Below are 23,666 nucleotides of genomic sequence, written 5' to 3' on the forward strand. Positions count from 1 at the left end.
CCGTGTATGGGGACCATACACGGGCCGATTGTAGCTGCCGATATGGGTCCCTTCAACTGATTCGGCAGCTTATTGGCCCTTGTAGGGGCACTACCGACGGGCCTGCCCGACCGATATCTGGCCTGAAATTGGCCAGATATCAATCGGGCAGGTTAAAACATTTACACTAGTCGGATCCGGAATACCGCCGTTATAATTCAATCGTTTGGCCCCAGGGCCAAGCAACTGAATTAGCCTAAATTCGCCCGATATCGTCCACCCGTAGGTGGGGATATCGGGACAAGATCCGCTCACTTAAAGTGTATGGGCACCTTTAGTGTTAGACAGATCTCTATGTAACAGTTGGATCTCCTTAGCAGTTACACTAAGTGCCCTTCTTACCCCTAGGGTAAGGTTTAGTTATAAGCAATTTTTTTCTTTTTCTTTTCTTCTGCGAGCTTTAAATTCTAAAAGTTCCAATGTGCTCCATGCATGACAAGGCGCCACTTTACCCAGAATACATTTAGGAACATATTTTGTATTTAGTGTTAGGGCTCTGTGCCTCCCTCTAACGTGGGTAGCAGCTGCCCAACCATGTGAGACCCCTATATAATATATATAACATGGCACAGTTTCAAAGGCCGGGGGCTATATTTTTATAGGTGGCCACAAAAACACCTGTTCTACACCCAACAGTTCTGCTCCAAAATGAGAACTAGTTCCACTCTCAGTTCCCTTCCCATAACAGCCTTGTTCTTCATTGACAAGAAGAGCTTTTTCCCCCATGGGGGAAAATATAGAAGATTCTCAGTACTGCTAATTTCCTTCATACATTGCCATTTCTACATTTTGGCGTGCTCTCAAGCAAATGAAAGGAATATTTCACGTGGCCCTTGTTCCTCTTTGCATTGCACCAAGGGAGAAAGGGTCAGGTTTTTATATTGTTGTGTAGCAGAATGAATCACTGTAGTAAAGGGTAAGTGTATTGTGAGCCTTGGGGGCCTGACAAAATGGCCTTACCAGTGCAAGACTGATAGATGACACCCAAATACAGTGAGACAGGCTTGCACTCTTCTCTGCAAGTGAGTCTCTTTGTCCCTGTTGTGTCTGTGAGTAGCAGCAGAGACCATTCTTTTCCCTAGAGCATCATTTCATATAGGACATCACTGTCCCATACAATGCATATATATATCCTATATATTAGGGCCCAACCCTAAAAAGCAAAAAAAGAAAGTCAGTCATAAGATCCATGTATAATACCCCTAAAACACGGCAGGATAAATACAGTGCCAATTCCATGTATAATACCCCAGAACCCACAGCAGATAAATACAGTGCCAATTCCATGTATAATACCCCAACCCACAGCAGGATAAATACAGTGCCAATTCCATGTATAATACCCCAGAACCCACAGCAGGATAAATACAGTGCCAATTCCATGTATAATACCCCAGAACCCACAGCAGGATAAATACAGTGCCAATTCCATGTATAATACCCCAGAACCCACAGCGGGATAAATACAGTGCCAATTCCATGTATAATACCCCAGAACCCACGGCAGGATAAATACAGTGCCAATTCCATGTATAATACCCCAGAACCCACGGCAGGATAAATTCAGTGCCAATTCCATGTATAATACCCCAGAACCCACGGCAGATAAATACAGTGCCAATTCCATGTATAATACCCCAGAACCCAAGGCAGGATAAATACAGTGCAAATTCCATGTATAATACCCCAGAACCCACAGCAGGATAATACAGTGCCAATTCCATGTATAATACCCCAGAACCCACAGCAGGATAAATACAGTGCCAATTCCATGTATAATACCCCAGAACCCACAGCGGGATAAATACAGTGCCAATTCCATGTATAATACCCCAGAACCCACAGCAGGATAAATACAGTGCCAATTCCATGTATAATACCCCAGAACCCACAGCAGGATAAATACAGTGCCAATTCCATGTATAATACCCCAGAACCCACAGCAGGATAAATACAGTGCCAATTCCATGTATAATACCCCAGAACCCACAGCAGGATAATACAGTGCCAATTCCATGTATAATACCCCAGAACCCACAGCAGATAAATACAGTGCCAATTCCATGTATAATACCCCAGAACCCACAGCGGGATATATACAGTGCCAATTCCATGTATAATACCCCAGAACCCACAGCAGGATAAATACAGTGCCAATTCCATGTATAATACCCCAGAACCCACAGCAGGATAAATACAGTGCCAATTCCATGTATAATACCCCAGAACCCACAGCAGATAAATACAGTGCCAATTCAATGTATAATACCCCAGAACCCACAGCAGATAAATACAGTGCCAATTCCATGTATAATACCCCAGAACCCACAGCGGGATAAATACAGTGCCAATTCCATGTATAATACCCCAGAACCCACAGCGGGATATATACAGTGCCAATTCCATGTATAATACCCCAGAACCCACAGCAGGATAAATACAGTGCCAATTCCATGTATAATACCCCAGAACCCACAGCGGGATATATACAGTGCCAATTCCATGTATAATACCCCAGAACCCACAGCAGGATAAATACAGTGCCAATTCCATGTATAATACCCCAGAACCCACAGCAGGATAAATACAGTGCCAATTCCATGTATAATACCCCAGAACCCACAGCAGATAAATACAGTGCCAATTCAATGTATAATACCCCAGAACCCACAGCAGATAAATACAGTGCCAATTCCATGTATAATACCCCAGAACCCACGGCAGGATAAATACAGTGCCAATTCCATGTATAATACCCCAGAACCCACGGCAGGATAAATACAGTGCCAATTCCATGTATAATACCCCAGAACCCACGGCAGGATAAATACAGTGCCAATTCCATGTATAATACCCCAGAACCCACGGCAGATAAATACAGTGCCAATTCCATGTATAATACCTCAGAACCCACAGCAGGATAAATACAGTGCCAATTCCATGTATAATACCCCAGAACCCACAGCAGGATAAATACAGTGCCAATTCCATGTATAATACCCCAGAACCCACAGCAGGATAAATACAGTGCCAATTCCATGTATAATACCCCAGAACCCACGGCAGGATAAATACAGTGCCAATTCCATGTATAATACCCCAGAACCCACGGCAGGATAAATACAGTGCAAATTCCATGTATAATACCCCAGAACCCACAGCGGGATAAATACAGTGCCAATTCCATGTATAATACCCCAGAACCCACAGCAGGATAAATACAGTGCCAATTCCGTGTATAATACCCCAGAACCCACAGCAGGATAAATACAGTGCCAATTCCATGTATAATACCCCAGAACCCACAGCAGGATAAATACAGTGCCAATTCCATGTATAATACCCCAGAACCCACAGCGGGATAAATACAGTGCCAATTCCATGTATAATACCCCAGAACCCACAGCAGGATAAATACAGTGCCAATTCCATGTATAATACCCAGTAACACATGGCATAATTAGTATAGTGCCAAATCCATGTCCAGTTTTGGGAGTGAGACATGTAATTATTGCCTCCTTATATAACACGGCTAATTTTACACAGAATATTGGGTCCTCCCGAGTATTTCTACACACAGACAGAAAGAGGCAGATAGACCAGTTGGGTTTATTTATACCAAAAGGGAAGTGATTTAACGTAGTGGATAGAGACAGATGCCTATTGTTCGGTTCTGCGGCGGAGAGCTTACAATTGAGCAGCTCAGAGATTAACGGATATTTCCACAAGGGCGGGACCCTGCGCAGAATATATCTTTCCATTCCCTTGGGCTACCCTGGGGTAGGACAGGTTAAAGTTTCACACAGAACTGGAAGAACCACATTTTCGCTCCTTAAAACCAAGTCAGTAAATGTGGGTTTGGCCCTGGACACCAACCGATACTTAATCTTCCCTTATTTACCCAAGTGAACTCATTGAGTGGCCACCTCATCCGGAGATCCACATAGACTTGCACTACTGATCTGCTCTGTAGTGAGCTTGGTGGCATCCCAGCCTTCAGAGGGCATCCAATTGGCATTGGGCAAGATCACAAACAGGAGCGCTGGCATTCCCGCTTGTTTAGATACCTCGGATACTCTGATCTGCAGCCTACAGGACGCCTGGGGGGACAGATTGCACAAGTGACTCTCGGTGCTACAGTTATTTCCCTCTGTATTCAGAGAAAGGAGAACCGCTGAATCCTCACGTCTGAGCTGCCTGATCTGCAGCGTGCTGTGATCTTAACCCAAGAGCTGACAATCTTATCCCAAGGCAGCACTGCCATATCCTCACCGGAACACTACAAGATATTCTGCCTAGGGGCCCCCCTCCTCTCTCCATCCAGGTAATGTTTCTGGTTTAAATCTCTTACACCATTACGGGGAAGGATAATATAAAATATGTTCTAGTAGTGGGAATCAGTCTGTGTATGGGTAACAGGAGGTGGTCCCATGAAATAATATTCCTATAAAATAAATACACTTACCCTTAAATGAAGGATTATAGCAAGAACTGCATAAAATACTAAGAGCAATAGCTTTCCTTCTGTTAAAAGAGACAGCAAATAAGCACTCACCCCAAATCCCCCCCTAACTGGCCTTCAGGCTGGGCCCCCTTAGCCCATAACAAGGTTACAGATATATAGAAACATTGGGGTAACAGTCACCCCGCTATAGTTCCAGGGGTACCCAGGGCACAAATAAGCACTCACCCCTAATCCCTCTCCCGATAACAAAGGGTTGTGCCAGAGGTTTCCTCGAGAGGAATAACTCGCTAGACCAGATCGGAGACTCCCAGCTCGGGTTCCCTGTCACTGCTACCTGCCATAGTACAAGGGGTGGGCACTCATTGGCTCACTGTTTACCCAACCCTGCGTCAGTGTTGCGCTAGTAACCAAGCCACACAAGGCAAGGGCTGGTGCTTAGATATAGGGTTTCTGAATCCTCTGCCCAAACACTGGCCAACAAGAGACATGTATGTGACATCAGCCGGGGCATGAGAGAGGCAAGGGAGGAGAGATCTCTCAGCAGCCCAACCCATCCCACAACCCAATAATCACTACCTTATGTCATCTTAATAAATAACCCCACGCCTAGGAATTAGGGAGACGCTCTCTTTGTAATGTTTAAAATTAACCGAGAGGTTCTGTCTATTCAATCTAACCCATTCCCTTCCACTTGCAGCCATGGCTATGGTCACAGGCCTCATCCCCATTCTCCGCACGGCGGTAGAAGCCACCACAGACTATGCCGGCAGAACCATGTGGTATGGCTTTGCGGTGGTCCGACTGCTTGCCCTCTACGTGTCTGAGCGGCCTTGGGGTCGCCTGGATCAGGACTTTGATTGTCTCATTAATGGGACCTTTGAGTTCTGCCGAAAGGCTTGCTTCAATGAACATTTCAACGTGCCGGTGGTGTCCCTGTGGAACACTTGCTACGTCTTCTTTGTGGCCTCTGTGCTCCTGATGGAGCTCTTCACCTCTCAACTGCGCCACAACCTGCACAAGGCCGCTATGAAGAAGAAGAAGCCGTTGTCCGAAGAGAAGACCCTCACCGGCACTTGGGCTTCAGAACATGCCCACAAGGATCTGGTTCTGGATTTCCACCAACAGAAGATCCTGCTGGTTCTCTATTTAGGCTGCATCATGCTGAGGCTGGTTGGGGAGCTGGCCTTTCTCTATGCCCTGTTCTGGTGGCACTTGCCCATGGTTTCTGGAGAAAAGATAGTCTGTTCCACCGAGTTCTGCCCTGGGCCCTATAACTGCCTGGTGAGATACCCTGCAGAGAAGCGCATGTCTCTTTACCTCTTGGCCTTCCTCTCCATTTGTGTGGCCCTGGTGAGCATAGTGTTTGGGATGTACAGTGGGTGCCACTATCTCCCCAAGACTAATGAGAAGCAGGAAGTGGCCGTCTGACTTTGCAGGACATTAGCAGTGTTGGACTGGGGTGCCTGGGGCCCAGTGGTGGGGGAGGAGCACCCAAAATTCCTGGAGTGAGAAGTGCTCCTTGGTCGGAGGGGCCCAGTGGTGGGGGAGGAGCCCCAAAATTCCTGGAGTCAGAAGTGCTCCTTGGTTGGAGAGGCTCAGTGGTGGGGGAGGAGCACCCAAAGTTCCTGGAGTGAGAAGTGCTCCTTGGTCGGAGGGGCCCAGTGGTGGGGGAGGAGCAACCAAAGTTCCTGGAGTGAGAAGTAGTCATTGGTCAGAGGGGCCCAGTGGTGGGGGAGGAGCACCCAAAATTCCTGGAGTCAGAAGTGCTCCTTGGTCGGAGAGGCCCAGTGGTGGGGAGGAGCACCCAAAGTTCCTGGAGTGAGAAGTAGTCATCGGTCAGAGGGGCCCAGTGGTGGGGGAGGAGCACCCAAAGTTCCTGGAGTGAGAAGTGCTCCTTGGTCGGAGGGGCCCAGTGGTGGGGGAGGAGCACCCAAAGTTCCTGGAGTCCTTGGTCGTTGGGGCCTACACTAGCTGAGCCCACCAGGTGTTTTCCCAGTGTCCCGCCGGCCCAGTCTAAACATGGACATTATCCCCAGGTAACTGGGGGCAGGTATAACCCCCACTGTTTATTTATTTTATGGTCAACTATTGTTATTTTTATAAAATAAAGTAACTGAAAGAACTTAAATAACATTTACTTATATGAAATAAATGTGCAACCCATGATTTGCTGCTCCTGCTGAACCGTTATTTCAAGGGAATATGTATCCTGGCAAAATGTTATAGGTATATTCTTGCCCCCCAATGATAAATACTATATATAAAAAATGGCAGCAGACACTGTGCTTCTCCCTGTGCCCCAAAGCTTCATACAGACCAATTCCTAGTGTGCTTGGTACCCTGCTCCTTCTCTGTGTGGGGCTCAATACACAAGTACAGCTTCCCTACCCAATACCCTTAGGAACTGCTGCCCTCTAGTGGCCAAGTGGAAACTGCAGTTAATAACAAAACAATGGTTTATCCTTCTCACACCCAACTTCAGATGCTCCAAACCACGCCCACTTTTCAATAAGGCCGCCCATTTTTCAGGCCCATTAATGCGCACTTTTCTCCCTAAATAAATATGTGTGTGGGGCAGGTGTTCCATAGAAACTTGATTCAATACAATAATAAGTGTTATTGGTGTAAATAATCAGCATTATACCCAGTTATTTAGGTGTTTCTATAGGGGCCTAATGCATACCTCCCAATATTTGAAAACCGAAAAGAGGGACAAATTTTTTTGGCCATGCCCACTTTTGTGGCCACGCCCCAATTAACACACCCCATTGTTTTCTAAAAATACTCCTTTTATATAGTTGAAATGGTGGGATCAGATGTAAATGTGCTATACCCTCATACTGTACTACCTAAGGAAAACAATATAGCAACTCCTACATATAAAATACAAATATAGAGAGAAGGCAGTCAGTTATAAGTGAGTTATAACTATGTACCAGTTTTGCCCCCCCACACAGGGGAGACTCATACACAGTGCCCCCCATACACAGTACCCTTTATACACAGTGCCCTCATACACAGTACCCTTTATACACAGTGCCCCCATACAGTGTGCCCCCCATACACAGTGCCCTCCATACACAGTACCCTTTATACACAGTGCCCCCATACAGTGTGCCCCCCATACACAGTGCCCCCCATACACAGTACCCTTTATACACAGTGCCCCCATACAGTGTGCCCCCCATACACAGTGCCCCCCATACACAGTACCCTTTATACACAGGGCCCCCCATACAGTGTGCCCCCCATACACAGTACCCTTTATACACAGAGCCCCCCATACAGTGTGCCCCCCATACACAGTACCCTTCATACACAGATCCCCCCATACACAGTACCCTTTATACACAGTTCCCCCCATACACAGTACCCCCCATATACAGTTCCCCCAAACACAGTACCCTTTATACACAGAGCCCCCCATACAGTGTGCCCCCCATACACAGAGCCCCCCATACAGTGTGCCCCCCATACACAGTACCCTTTATACACAGTGCCCCCCATACACAGTACCCCCCATACACAGTGCCCCCATTCACAGAGCCCCCCATACACAGTGCCCCCATACACAGTACCCTTTATACACAGTGCCCCCCATACAGTGTTCCCCCCCATACACAGTACCCTTCATACACAGAGCCCCCCATACACAGTACCCTTTATACACAGTGCCCCCCATACACAGTGCCCTTCATACACAGTACCCTTCATACACAGAGCCCCCCCCCATACACAGAGCCCCCCATACACAGTGCCCCCCAAACACAGTGCCCCCAAACACAGAGCCCCCCCATACACAGAGCCCCCCATACACAGTACCCTTTATACACAGATCCCCCCATACACAGTACCCTTTATACACAGAGCCCCCCATACACAGTACCCTTTATACACAGATCCCCCCATACACAGTACCCTTTATACACAGAGCCCCCCCCATACACAGTACCCTTTATACACAGAGCCCCCCCATACACAGAGCCCCCCCATACACAGAGCCCCCCATACGCGCTCCGACTCCTTGCGCTGCTTCTCTTCTGTGGCTCCTTCTCCGGCGGTGCCAGGCCCTTTTATAATTTTGCGCCCCTGGGTACGTGTGACATCATTACGCACGGGCGCAACCTTATAAAAGGGCCTGGCACCGCCGGAGAAGGAGCCACAGAAGAGAAGCAGCGCAAGGAGTCGGAGCGCTCAGCTTAAGCCCGCTCATCCCGCTGTCGTGGATCGTTCTATGAATGTCCCGCATTTCCGTAATCTATAACGGAAATGCGGGACATTCAGGGAACTATTCGGGACAGCGGGATGCGCTATAGAAAGCGGGACAGTTGGCGGGTATGGCCTAATGTATCAGGTGGGAGAGCAGAATGGAATGAGACTGGGCAGGTTAGGATTCAAAATAAGCCCCGACATTCCCAGAGGCACAAACTGCCCCCCCAGCAGCCCAATAAATAGTGAGTGTCTATACTCTATGGCACCTTATAGCCCCCTGGCATTTGCCTGAACCCACCCAGTCCGGGCCTGAGAGAGGTGATTCCTTGCTTGCTGACACAGGGATTGGCACCCTGACACCCACACTAAGGGGAGAAGCCATGGACACAGAGGCCCGGGGGCAATTACTATTTCCCAGCTGCACAGGCCGACATGTTACTGCCTGATCCCCCCCCAAGGCTCATGTTTGCCGAGTACAGGAACCTGTCGAGGTCTGAGACACACGGATTTTTGCTTTTAGTTAAATTTGCCCCAAGGTAAAGGGATTATGTGAGGAGCGCTGGTATTTCATGAATAATTCGTAAAAAATGAAGCTTTTTCTTGCCCTTTAGGGGGCAACAGAGCTGTGAAAGCCTTTCATGGTTTATACCTAAAGTGCACAGTGCCTGGGTGAGTACCACATTCCACCACTAGATGTCACCATTTTCTCAGCCTTTCACTACAGCAGCAACCAACCTTCTGCATGTAGTGCGTCAGATATCTGATATATTGCATTGCAGCTCACTGGAGCCCATAGGGGCCCTATAAATCACTTGAAGGTCACACTCATATAGGGTAAATGAAAAAAACCCTAACCCTGTAGGCAATTATGAATAATATCCGGTGCTGGTTTCCCTTTGGGCTAAACATTAACCCTATCTGTAACAATGGCCCCTTTATTGGAGCTCCCTATAGATCCTCTCAGGTCCCTGTCTGGGTTTCACATGAGGGGTGGGCGTGTCCTAACGGTCCCTGCCAGAAGCACAGTAGGAGGGGGATACGTAACACTTAACAACTGCCGTTCCCCTCTGTGACATTGTATTACTTCCCTTGATTGGGAGTGAACCTCATCAGAGTAACCAGTTGCATCTACTCCATAGATTTCAGTTCAACAGCGCCCTCTGGTGTCCACTGATGGGAAATGAAACAGTTCCTATATAGAATTGCCGAGCCGGTCATTATAAGGCAGAAGCATGCAGAGAGGGGAGAATAAATACAATTACTCTATGATTCCTAATTGAGGAGTCCCACAAGGTGGCGGCCCCACTAGAGAAGCATGGAGGGTGGGCAGGGAATGCATCACAGCACATAGTGTGGCCCCTGCTGTGGGGCCCCAGAAGACATTTTCCCATCAGATAAATATACACCTTAAGGGTGAAGACACACAGAGCTACTAGCAGCAGCTACTTGTCACAGCTGCTAAAACAGACCATGCTGATCACTTACTGATAACTGTCTCTATGTGTGTATTAGTAAAGGCAATTCTCAGTATTGTCTATGGCAGGGGATTTTCTGGAGTTTAGTAGCTGTGAAAAAGTAGCTGCTACTAAGTAGCTCAGTGTGTCTTCACCCTAACATTCTATCTATAGAGAGCGCTCTAGTCTGAAGCTTTGATAAATGCACCCATTGGAGGAAGGTGGTATTAATGCAGATCTATTTAGGGGTGTCCAGAATAACTGTGGCCCCTAAAGAAAGACCAAAGGGGGAAGATTCACCTGCAGGGGGCGTTCAGTACAGTGGCAATAACCCAATAGTTTATTATACTCTGTCCTTTTCTTGCTACTTTGCAGTTGGCCAGTCACAAACACAAGCTTTATTTTGTGTCCTTTTAAAGACTGCAATCAGTTCAGAGCTGGGAAGTGATTTTTCCTGGTGGCAGAGGGGGTGCAGATGTGCTGGGGGTGGGGGTAGTATGTGTAGGAGAGGAGAGAGCTGATGGAGAGGGTAAGGAACATAGAAAGGCCTGATAACTCCCTGTGATAGATATGTGCCTCTGGCTGGGGCTCTGGAGTCAGACACTAAGGGATTCAGCTCCATCTCCAAAGAGGCACACAGGGATACAAATATAGCTGTATAACAGAGCATTCTGTCACAGTGGCACAGATCCTATCTGATCCCCCCATTGTAAGCAGCAGTCCTGCCCTGCTTTATGGCTGAGATTCTAGCTATCTGTATAACAGAGCATTCTGTCAGAGTGGCACAGATCCTATCTGATCCCTCCATTGTAAGCAGCAGTCCTGCCCTGCTTTATGGCTGAGATTCTAGCTATCTGTATAACAGAGCATTCTGTCACAGTGGCACAGATCCTATCTGATCCCCCCATTGTAAGCAGCAGTCCTGCCCTGCTTTATGGCTGAGATTCTAGCTATCTGTATAACAGAGCATTCTGTCACAGTGGCACAGATCCTATCTGATCCCCCCATTGTAAGCAGCAGTCCTGCCCTGCTTTATGGCTGAGATTCTAGCTATCTGTATAACAGAGCATTCTGTCACAGTGGCACAGATCCTATCTGATCCCCCCCCATTGTAAGCAGCAGTCCTGCCCTGCTTTATGGCTGAGATTCTAGCTATCTGTATAACAGAGCATTCTGTCACAGTGGCACAGATCCTATCTGATCCCCCCATTGTAAGCAGCAGTCCTGCCCTGCTTTATGGCAAAGATTCTAGCTATCTGTATAACAGAGCATTCTGTCACAGTGGCACAGATCCTATCTGATCCCCCCCCATTGTAAGCAGCAGTCCTGCCCTGCTTTATGGCTGAGATTCTAGCTATCTGTATAACAGAGCATTCTGTCACAGTGGCACAGATCCTATCTGATCCCCCCCATTGTAAGCAGCAGTCCTGCCCTGCTTTATGGCTGAGATTCTAGCTATCTGTATAACAGAGCATCTGATAGTATTGACATCTTTATAATATTTTGATCCACAGACAGGGGCCCTAGGTATATGCAATATCTAGCAACACCCTGGCAAAATATATGAATTTATAGATATATATCAGGTGGGGGTACAGAAATGTGACAGCAATGGATTTATGTGCTTCCCGCCTATTGTCCCGGCAGGACAGGAAGGGGTTAAAGAGCCCCATGATCATGCGCCAGGGATCCCACCTTTACCCAATGGCTCAGGGCTGCAAATCTTGTGGTTTCTTTCATGTACGGAAGCGGGAGGTGGCACCAGCGATTAATGAAACCCAGACCTGTGTGTTTCCATAGCCATCAGCCTCAAAATATGTTCCCTGATCATACACAGCGGCACAACTGCCCCAGTCTGTATCCATGGCAACAGGGCGAGTCTCTAAAACAGACTGGCAGTGTACATTAGAGTGGGGGTCTCTATGGTATAGAATGAAAATGTACCTCAAAGTGGGGGTCTCACTGGTACAGACTATTTACTGTAGTGTTGGGGGTCCCCAGTACAGGCAAGGAATGGGTGGGTATTAGTTACACATTTAGCCCTTTGCCCCCCTCCCCTCTGCCCCCCTTTGCTCCGTCACAGGCCTGGGGGAAGGATATAGGAAAGACTGGGAGGCTCAGAGAATTTGTGTCAGGATCCAGTCACTGAGTCATTGGTTCCGGAGAGGGAAAGGGAGACAGGGTGAGGAAGAGTGAGAGTGAGGGAGAGTGAGGGAGAGTGAGGGAGAGTGAGGGAGAGTGAGTGAGGGAGAGTGAGGCAGAGTGAGTGAGACTGAGGGAGAGTGAGGAAGAAAACAGAGAGAGAGGGAAGGAAGAGAGAAGAAAGTGGGGAGAAATAAGAAGAATAGGAGGAAAGAGAGAATAAGGAAGGACTGGAATGCTGATTAGTGAGTTGGGAAGAGGGAGGGGCAGAGTGCAGGAGGGGCGGAGCCTATGACTCATTCATTCCTTCAGACAAGGAGAGACAGACACACACACAGTGAGACTCTCAGTGCCAGGGTTAGGGAGAGAGTGACTCATTCATTCCTTGGGAGTAAGAGAGGGAATGAGACAGGGAGACAGAACCAGGACCAGGCTGGCAATAAGGGCTCCCCATCTACCCCTCCACGTGGCAAGAACCTAAAGTTTCCCCTGTAGAAGAGCAATTGGTCTGAGTTTGCCCCAGGTGGGTAGCATCAGGATCTGAGAGAATCCCACACTATCATTCCAACTGAGGGACGGACAGGATGACACCAAGGAACGTGCTGCTGAGACTTGCGCCCCTCTTCCTAATGGGCATCAGCGCCGCTGTCGAAGTTCAAGGAGGTGAGAACCCATTCTGTCAGCATGGGGGGCATTAATGGGGCAAACTGTGAGCATGGGGGGCATTAATGGGGCAACGGAATCTGGGAACATGGGGGGCATTAATGGGGCAACAGAAACTGTGAGCATGGGGGGCATTAATGGGGCAACGGAATCTGGGAACATGGGGGGCATTAATGGGGCAAACTGTGAGCATGGGGGGCATTAATGGGGCAACAGAAACTGTGAGCATGGGGGGCATTAATGGTGACAAGAGAAATTGTGGCAAGGGAGACTGTATGCCTTGGAGTAATGGAATAAAGAGAGACTGTGTGCCTGGGGTAATAAGAGTAAAGAGAGACTGTGTGCCTGGGGTAATAAAAGTAAAGAGAAATTGTAAGCCTTGGGGTAATGGAATAAAAAGAGACTGTGTGCCTGGGGTAATAAGAGTAAAGAGAGACTGTATGCCTTGGGGTAATGGAATAAAGAGAGACTGTGCTTGGGGTAATAAGGATAAAGAGAGACTGTGCTTGGGGTAATAAGGATAAAGAGAGACTGTATGCCTTGGGGTAATGGAATAAAGAGAGACTGTGTGCCTGGAGTAATAAGGGTAAAGATAGCTTGTGCCTGGGGTAATAAAAGTAAAGAGAGACTGTGCTTGGGGTAATAAGGATAAAGAGAGCCTGTGCCTGGGGTAATAAGGATAAAGAGAGCCTGTTCCTGGGGTAATAAGGGTGAATGCCAGAGTATTAGGACAAGGGAGACTTTATGCATAGGGGTCAGGTAACAAGGGAGATTATGTGCATTGGCTTTTAGGGGCAAGTGAGACAATTGTGGGTACTGGGGCCAAATACACTGTGTTTATGAGGGTTCTGTGCATGGGGGGTACCAGGCAGGAGAGAGTATGTATGAGGGCACCAGGGCAAAGGGACTATGTATATGGGGTACAGGGTAGAAGTGAGACTGTATTCATGGGGTACTGGGGCAAGAGACACTGTGTGGGAAGGTAGTGGGGGATGAGAGACTGTAATGGGGGTGCTGGGGGGGGGGGGACTGATATGGGGGGTGTATCCCTGGGGTGGAAGTAGGGAAGGGAGATATATTTGGAATGAGAGGGGAAATGGGAAAACCCAAACAGAATAAAAGCCGGTGTTGCAATAAGAGGAAGAAGGAAGAGAAAAATGTGAAAGTGATGAAATAGCTGTGATGTCAGTGAGGGGAGGGCAGAGCCCAATGGGAGGGAGGGGAGACCTGGCGCTGAGGGGTCACAGGTACCAGGGGTGCCCAAAGGGTAGATCCTGCTCTGCCAGTAGATCTTTAGCTGGACAGATCCCAATAGCAGATCACTGTCTACAGGTCCATTGGGTTACCATACGCTGGGCAGATATATTAGAATTGAGCAAGTAAGCGCGTGCCGGTGGGTACAGTCCCACAGAGCAGACTGAGTGTAGTTATCTATCTCCTGGATTGCCAGCTAATGGGATACCCAGCAAGCACTGCATGGCCAGCCTACGTACCAGCCCCCATGTTTGTGGCGTTGTAGCTTTTGGTGGCATCACCAAAAGGTGCTCATAGCTCATACGTGCCCATATGTGCCCTCTATTTTAGACTGCTTGGTCAAGTTTGGTCACCAAAAGTATAACCCACATTAGTAAAGTCTTGGCCATTAGATGTATATATATATATTAGTATATATTCATGAGAATGCATGTGCAGGTGACATGTATGGTAGGGGGCGGTGCTACTGCACTATGGGGGAGGGGCTACAGGTAACATACATTGTAGGGGGTGCGGTTACTGTGACATTACATTTATATGTATTTATAGAAGGCAAGCAGGAGAACTATGGACATATTATTCCTCTGTGGGATGTGAGATGCTCTGCAGTCTTGGGGTGGGAGGCTCCGCAGTCTCTTTCTATGCCCCCTTTTTATGAATGAATAACTGAGCACACATAGCTGGCATTTTCCCGCCCCTTCTCCTCTCTGATTGGCTGCAAAGGCATGAGTCGTTTTTCCAAAGGAATGCGCCGCTTGATCTGTTAAAGGCACAGCGCCATTTGTTGCACTCCGCAGTCTCTGTAACCCTTTCCCTTTCGGACTATATTGTAGAACCTCATGGTATATATAGTGGTATATATATATAGTGCGGACACACAGCTGGACTTTATATATATATATATGTCTCAGAAACCCACCTTTTTCTATATCAGTTTTATGGGAATCCATCAACAATAGGACCCCTTAGGGCCAGGCTAAACAACACAATATTTGTGCATTGTATTGCTGTCTGCAATTACCAAATACCCCTCTGCTCCAGGGACTTGGGGCAAGTATCCTTTCTGCCTTCCCCTAAAACTATCCCTGCCCTATAGCTGTACCTTCATGACCACCTATCAGTTGCTACCATGGCGCTGTCCCCAGCAACCAACCTGTGGTCAATTAAGTAAAGAGGCTCAGTGTAAATCCCAGAGCAGCCCCAGAACCTACCCTGAGAGTAAAAGCAAGAGCTCCCCTAGGGGACATTTTAGGTACCACAGTACTAAGATGGAATCTTTCCCTAAAGCTCATGCTTTCTGGGCACCTAGACCCAATATGCATTCAGGAAGGAGGCACTCTGGGAACCTTAATCCCATAGACACAGTGCTCTATATAGAGTCACGCCACCAGAAGGGGGCACTCTTGTGAAACTGATTCTTCATATTATGTTGCTACTGTTGCCCAATATGTAACATGGTTATACATTAGAGCCGCGGCCCTCCAGCTGTCCTGTAACCGTAGCCTTCAGCGGTTCTACAGAAGCTTATCAGCGGGCAGCTGATCCATGGCCAAATGACTTCATTCCTTTTATCTGCTTGGCATTTAGTCCCTTATCTACTTTATACTGATTTGCATTGAAATGAAACACATTGGAGCTGCTTAGTAACTAAAACTCACAGACATGTGTTTCCTACATAGAATACAGAAGGTGCAATGAGGGTGATCCCCCCTTTTCCCCCCGCCCCATGGTTCTGCCAAGTTTAGCTCCTGATCTCACCTCCCAAATATGAGACCTGTGTCTGACTCACTCAGGGGCAGGAGGGGCGGAAGTCGTGCCCATAGAGGAACTGGGGGGAAGGAGGGGAGACACAGAGAACACAGGGAAACACATGGAAAAGAAGCCCATATACCCTCTAATAATGCCCTAATGAATTATTACTCTATAAATATATATGTATCCACTCAGATCTGCTACTGGCTTTCTCTCTGTCTCCCTAATACACAGCTCCTTCTCTCCACCCTCCCTCCTCACACCCCGTCTCTGCCCCCTCCCTGACTCCCCTTTCCCAATCCCTCATACGTCACTGCCCAGTGAGTCCTCAGGTTGGTATGTGAGTGAGTGGGAAGCACTGGGAACTGACAGAGACTGCAGGGCATAGACTGAGACATGGAGAGAGAGAGGCAAGATAGGGGAGAGTGAGAGGGACCCTGCTGGAGAGACAAGGGAGAGGGCCCAGCCAGCTGTCCCCACCATTATCCATATACTGTATATATATATATAGAGAGAGAGAGAGCGCAGAATGTTTCAGACAAGCCCAACAGAGCGGGCAATTTAACTGTGGTGCCGGTACATGGTGCTTAGACTAGTTTGCCCATTAAAGGGAAAATGTGCCCTATGAAATGCGGTAATAGCTTCCTGGCAGCGCTTGTGCCCTAAGGTGTAGTTTCTTGCACGCCTAGAATGGAAGTTTCTCTGGAAAGACACACGGATAGTGGGACGGGGGGTAATCCCATCAGCCTCCTGTGGTGCCCAGCGCATACAGTAACTTGTATAATGTTTATGCCAACACTGATTGGTGAGTCTGGCAGCACCGACTGACTCATATGATAATCACTTGCCCTTGCGTAAATGTTTCTTGTGCCCTTGCACAACGATTTGTTAGGGACCTATGAGTAAGTGCCCTTCAGGCACGAAACGCGTCAGATAATATGTCCCAATAAAATCTGTAACTTTTTATTTTTAATTTGCTGCTGTTGTAATTTTTGATTTTTTGATTTTCTCTCACTCTATTTGATATTGGATTGGCTGTTGCCTGTGACCTGGACTGAGGTTTGAGATGTGAGAAAATTATTTTCACATTTTTTTCTTTTTGTGAAGTAAGGCAGCCTACACACTTACTTACTATAGTGAATAAAGTACCCCTTTTGTAAATTATAAGCATATTATAAGCCACAGAGGAGTTCCTTATAATATATAGTGAATAAAGTACCCCCTATTGTAACATATAGGGATATTATAAGTCCCCGAGGAGTTCCTTATAATATATAGTGAATAAAGTGCCCCCTATTGTAACATATAGGGATATTATAAGCCCCCGAGGAGTTCCTTATAATATATAGTGAATAAAGTACCCCCTATTGTAAAATATAGGGATATTATAAGTCCCCGAGGAGTTCCTTATAATATATAGTGAATAAAGTACCCCCTATTGTAACATATAGGGATATTATAGGCCCCGAGGAGTTCCTTATAATATATAGTGAATAAAGTACCCCCTATTGTAAAATATAGGGATATTATAAGTCCCCGAGGAGTTCCTTATAATATATAGTGAATAAAGTGCCCCCTATTGTAACATATAGGGATATTATAAGCCCCCGAGGAGTTCCTTATAATATATAGTGAATAAAGTGCCCCCTATTGTAACATATAGGGATATTATAAGTCCCCGAGGAGTTCCTTATAATATATAGTGAATAAAGTGCCCCCTATTGTAACATATAGGGATATTATAAGCCCCCGAGGAGTTCCTTATAATATATAGTGAATAAAGTACCCCCTATTGTAAAATATAGGGATATTATAAGTCCCCGAGGAGTTCCTTATAATATATAGTGAATAAAGTACCCCCTATTGTAACATATAGGGATATTATAGGCCCCGAGGAGTTCCTTATAATATATAGTGAATAAAGTACCCCCTATTGTAAAATATAGGGATATTATAAGTCCCCGAGGAGTTCCTTATAATATATAGTGAATAAAGTGCCCCCTATTGTAACATATAGGGATATTATAAGTCCCCGAGGAGTTCCTTATAATATATAGTAAATAAAGTGCCCCCTATTGTAACATATAGGGATATTATAAGTCCCCGAGGAGTTCCTTATAATATATAGTGAATAAAGTGCCCCCTATTGTAACATATAAGGATATTATAAGCCCCAGAGGAGTTCCTTATAATATATAGTGAATAAAGTGCCCCCTATTGTAACATATAGGGATATTATAAGCCCCCGAGGAGTTCCTTATAATATATAGTGAATAAAGTACCCCCTATTGTATAATATTAGGATATTATAAGTCCCCGAGGAGTTCCCTGACCATATAAAGGTACAAGGCTGAAGGCTGAGGGAACTCCAAGGTGACTTCTAATATCCTTATATTTTCTAACAGGGGGAAACGTTATTATCAGGGGTGCTGCTACCTCAGGTGGCAGCGCCCCCAAATTTACCAGGGGCGGCAAAAAGCTGCTCCTGGTTACTTTAAGAGCCGAATTTATGGTTTTTTAAAATGATAGCAATTCGGATCCCCGTGGACCCCCTTCGGCACTGTAAAGGTAAGCGCTGAGGGGGGGGGGAAGGCAGTGGCGGCATTGGAGGGGCCGCCTCGGGCCACTCAGGGGCTGAAAACTAATTTTTAAAATTAATAAGGGAAAAGGTATTTTTTTTCCAGAAAATGTGACACCCCCTAAGACCACTAGTGCTGGGCAGGTGTTTGGTAGATACAGAGTCCTGTGCATTTATAGAACATTAACCTGCCCTGGCACAGGCTGCATAGGAGTCATTCCTCCGCATTCAGAGATTTAGCTCCACCCCTCAGTCTAGCAAGCCCCTCCCCAGTCACGGAGTAAAACAGTGGCAATGAGGTCACTTGCTGAGTTTAATAAGTAAATATCACAACCTGAGCTTGGCAGGTAGCGCTGACATACTGGGCTGAAGTCATGGCATTGCTATGTGGCCAGAGTGCTATACATGGTATCTGCTCCCTAATGATTTATACACAGGGCTACTGCTCTATAAACACCCTGGCGCTAAAGTACCTACTGACTTAACCCCTTAGGAGCCGTAGCTCATATACTGTGCTTCTGCAGCAGGGGTTTGAGGGGATTCAAGGCTGCAGCCACAATTGCTCTGGTGAGGCAAACTCCGCTTTTGCAAAGAATTTGCCCCCACACCTCCAGCCTAAACCATCTGGGGAATAACCCACATAGGGACTGGGACTCCCCTTTTATCAAGGGGACAATAGAAGTGGAATACAATCCGGTGGATTTCTATAGTAACATATCTGTAATGTGATGATCAGAGGTGCGTGCTGTTTGGGGCGCAGTCGGGCCGATGGCACGCAGTATGTTGTAGCAGGAAGTTGGCTGAAATATTATATTGGGCTCTGGGCACTCTGTATAGTAACAATTGGCCTTGCTTTATGTTATTGGTCATTTTTAGGAGTTTGTATAAAAGTGCAGGAGAATGTGCTTCCCCAGGCGCAGATGAACCGTTTCTGTGTTTCTGGGGCACAAAAACAAAGGAGTGGGTTTGTGTTGCCTTTATATGAGGGCAGCCTTACTGTTACTGCAACATGAGCAGCTGCATGGGGAATGCAAACAAACAAGAGCGCTGGTTACATGATCCCCCCCCCCAACCAAGGCCTAATTACCGCTGACTGCAGCACTAGGGGGCCCCACGTGGCCCTCACAAGCCCTGTATATATTTATATATATGTCACCTGTCTCCCCAGACACTTGGCATGTGACATCATCAGCCCAAACTGTCCGGTGACATCACTAGATAACATGTGCCCGATATAAATAAACGATGTAATGGCGCTGGGCGCCTGCCAGCGTATAGCGATAGAAAGTATCTCAGTCTTGTGACATCTGCACTATGTGCTGTATAGTGATACCCACTCTCTGTCTGTCTCTTTCCCAGAATGCCCAGTGGGACGCGCCTACAGCTCAGATCTGGGAAAGTGCATGGAGTGCAGCGTGTGCAAGAACTCCGAAAAGAGCGACTTCTGCCAGAACTGTAAGAGACTGCCGGGGTAGTAAGAGAGTGTGTAGCATGGAATCAGGGAGAGTGTGAGAGCTTTACTAAGCTAAGAGATAAATTACACCTGTGCAGTTGCCAGTGCCAACCAATCAGACCTTAGCTGTGATTATACGGATAAAAGCTAACTCTTGATTGGCTGCTATGTTGAACTTCTAGCACTCATATTCAAACATAAGCCCCCCAAAAGAGTGCAACCAATTAGATCCGTCTACAGGGCATGCTAAATAGGGGTGACTGCCCTGAACCCCCTGTAACTGTTACACAGAGATAAACTCTGTACTAGGAAGGGCTGTAATAGCCAGATTTTGGGTAGCATGTAAACCTGTAGCTTCCAGATGTTGGATACTGTAGTTCAGAAAATGCTGAAGGTTGAGAATGTGGCCCCAGACAAGCTATTTTGCCAAGGGCCCTGCCAATAGGAGTCACAATAATCCTTCAAGGCAGTTGTTGGCTTGTTGAGGGCACCCAGTCAGTTTATGAAACAGTAATGGGAGTCATACAGATGGTAATGCAGTGAGAGCACTACCTAATAGGAGACCAGTGTCAGAGCAAAGAGAGGGGTTCTGTGAGACAGCCAATGGGATCACTAACAAAAGCCATTTCCCCTGTTTTTCCCAGGTCCACCACAGACGACTGAACAACCGGATTTCCCTTGGATTTGGGTTATTGGATTTTCCGCAGGAGGGGTGTTTCTCATAACTGTAATCCTGAGCCTCACGGTGTATCTGACTCACTGTCGCAGGAAAAGCAAGTTCACCAGTAAGTCATTGGGTTGGGAGTTGTGTGTGGGTGCTGGCTCTGCTGGGATATAGTTAGGGTGTGATATCAAAGGAGACATATAGGATAAACTTAAAAACCTCTAACCCTGTAGGCAATTATGAATAATAATATGATGCTGGTTTCCCTTTGGGCTAAACATTAACCCTATCTGTAACAATGGCCCCTTTATTGGAGCTCCCTATAGATCCTCTCAGGTCCCTGTCTGTGTTTCAAATGAGGGGTGGGCGTGTCCTAACGGTCCCTGCCAGAAGCACAGTAGGAGGGGGAGAGCCAATCACAGCCCTGCACTCACACAAGCACAGACAGGCTTCAGTTCCCTATCAGGTCAGCCTAGCTGCTGATTGGTTCCTATCCTACAGTGCCGCCGGCCCCCCTGCACAGCCTGGGAAAAGAGGCAGCAGGAAGTGGAACAGATGGGCGGGGCTAGTGGGAGTTTTGGAGAAATTTTCAATAAATCAGCGCAAAACACTATTTTTTAAAGCCCATTCCTTCTGTATTTAGATTAGTACAATTCATTGGCACAATATAGTTTTGTAAACAATATGTCCCCTTTAAAAAAGCAGCTATAATGAAATTCTCTTGTTTTGCTTCAGAGCCCATAGAGGAGACCGGAAGCCATTCTGCCGAAGCTCTGCTCATACATGGAGAGGTGAGGACTGTTGTACTTATATGTAATGGCCATAGGGATATGTTCTGTAGGCATGTAATATGGAGAGATTTAGAGGTATATGTTCTGTTTATAAATTGTACAAGTGCAGATGTCAGCGGCAACCAGTTAGGTCTTTGCTTTTATTTTCTTACTATCAAAATCCAGTTGCTGATTGGTTGCTACTGGCTAAATAGGAATTGTTCAGACCTATGAGATAAGTCGGCTCTATGATCAAGCCATGTATGTAAATCGGTATAAACAGAGGGGGGCGCTGTTCTACAGACATGTAACACAAAACCCTTATATGCCCTGTAGGGGGAGCTACTAACAACTTCTTTCTCTGTCCCCCCATAGGTCACCGTTACAGGATCCTCCTGTCTCTCTTGAATCCAGAGGAAGCTGCTATCTGGGCATGATGTATATAATATTTGTATAGAAGACAAATGTACAAATTCCATATACATATATATATATATATTTATATGTATATATGTGTGTATATACCTGTGCTGGGCACAGGGTTCATTGTCAGTATTTTCTGCCATAGAGAGGCCAGACGTGCTGCTGAGCTGTGGGTCTGAATCCCCCTGTGCAGTTCCATATCCCCCCTACTGTTCCCTTACTCCCACCCTAATATGGCTTCCCCACTGCAGACATGCCCCATACCTTCCCATGGAATGGCCTTATGTTTCCTGGCAGCACTGCCCTCTGAAAGGGAACATCTGCCGTGTAGTCGACTCGCACTCTGAAAAACAACAACAATCACAGTGGTTGGTACAGAACATTTCAGCAAGTGCCTTACTCCTGCCCACGGGGAATAAACATGAGAGGTTTTTAGCAAAGTGGTCTCCTTTGTTTTCTTTAATATTGGTCGTGTTATTGCTATGGCAACATGCAGTAAGTACCTCAGGGGCTGAGGTACCGCTGGGCTGGGCCATAGCACACAAAATGGCACCTGAGAATCTGCTGCACTGAGACATTACAGTATGAAATGGATTCTGGGGTATCTCTGTAGTGAGGCATTACAGAACAAAATGGCTGCTGAGGTACTGAGGTGCCTTATAGCACAGCACGGATAATGGCTTCCTGAGTATGGATGGCAGGGGACTGGGAACAGGAAATGGATGGTGACTGCTGGCTGGGGCTGAGGCCATACAGATGTACACAAGTCTCTGTGAGGGACAGTCTCTGTGAGGGTCAGTCTCTGTGAGAGCAGACTCTGTGAGAGCAGTCTCTGTGAGAGCAGTCTCTGTGAGGGACAGTCTCTGTGAGGGACAGTCTCTGTGAGGGTCAGTCTCTGTGAGGGACAGTCTCTGTGAGAGCAGTCTCTGTGAGGGACAGTCTCTGTGAGGGACAGTCTCTGTGAGGGACAGTCTCTGTGAGGGTCAATCTCTGTGAGAGCAGTCTCTGTGAGGGTCAGTCTCTGTGAGGGTCAGTCTCTGTGAGAGCAGTCTCTGTGAGGGACAGTCTCTGTGAGGGACAGTCTCTGTGAGGGTCAGTCTCTGTGAGGGACAGTCTCTGTGAGAGCAGTCTCTGTGAGGGACAGTCTCTGTGAGGGACAGTCTCTGTGAGAGCAGTCTCTGTGGGGGCCAGTCTCTGTGAGGGACAGTCTCTGTGAGGGACAGTCTCTGTGAGAGCAGTCTCTGTGAGGGACAGTCTCTGTGAGGGACAGTCTCTGTGAGAGCAGTCTCTGTGGGGGCCAGTCTCTGTGAGGGACAGTCTCTGTGAGGGTCAGTCTCTGTGAGGGACAGTCTCTGTGAGGGTCAGTCTCTGTGAGAGCAGTCTCTGTGAGGGTCAGTCTCTGTGAGGGTCAGTCTCTGTGAGGGTCAGTCTCTGTGAGGGTCAGTCTCTGTGAGGGACAGTCTCTGTGAGGGACAGTCTCTGTGAGGGTCAGTCTCTGTGAGAGCAGTCTCTGTGAGGGTCAGTCTCTGTGAGGGTCAGTCTCTGTGAGGGTCAGTCTCTGTGAGGGTCAGTCTCTGTGAGGGACAGTCTCTGTGAGGGTCAGTCTCTGTGAGGGTCAGTCTCTGTGAGGGAAAGTCTCTGTGAGGGACAGTCTCTGTGAGGGTCAGTCTCTGTGAGGGACAGTCTCTGTGAGGGACAGTCTCTGTGAGGGACAGTCTCTGTGAGGGACAGTCTCTGTGAGGGACAGATATCCCAGGAAAGAGAGAGGATATAACTGGGGAATGGTTTATATGTTAC

General features: G+C 47.2%; 2 protein-coding genes across 2 annotated transcripts; both read left to right on the plus strand.

Annotated features, from left to right (window-relative positions):
* The first annotated feature begins 3,869 nt into the window (after window positions 1–3,869).
* Window positions 3,870–6,670, plus strand: LOC116407569 (gap junction beta-3 protein-like). The gene is made up of 2 exons (XM_031893071.1): window positions 3,870–4,363; window positions 5,202–6,670. The coding sequence occupies exon 2, from the start codon at window positions 5,204–5,206 to the stop codon at window positions 5,930–5,932; it is 729 nt and encodes a 242-aa protein (XP_031748931.1). The 5' UTR covers window positions 3,870–4,363; window positions 5,202–5,203; the 3' UTR covers window positions 5,933–6,670.
* Window positions 6,671–12,369: 5,699 nt separating this feature from the next.
* Window positions 12,370–22,309, plus strand: tnfrsf12a (tumor necrosis factor receptor superfamily member 12A). The gene is made up of 5 exons (XM_031893101.1): window positions 12,370–12,975; window positions 19,919–20,014; window positions 20,657–20,797; window positions 21,412–21,467; window positions 21,822–22,309. Exons 1-5 carry the CDS (start codon window positions 12,897–12,899, stop codon window positions 21,852–21,854), a joined length of 405 nt encoding a protein of 134 aa, XP_031748961.1. The 5' UTR covers window positions 12,370–12,896; the 3' UTR covers window positions 21,855–22,309.
* The last annotated feature ends 1,357 nt before the right edge of the window (window positions 22,310–23,666 follow it).

This window comes from Xenopus tropicalis, chromosome 9 (genome assembly GCF_000004195.4).
Source record: "Xenopus tropicalis strain Nigerian chromosome 9, UCB_Xtro_10.0, whole genome shotgun sequence".
In the NCBI taxonomy this organism is placed as follows: domain Eukaryota; kingdom Metazoa; phylum Chordata; class Amphibia; order Anura; family Pipidae; genus Xenopus; species Xenopus tropicalis.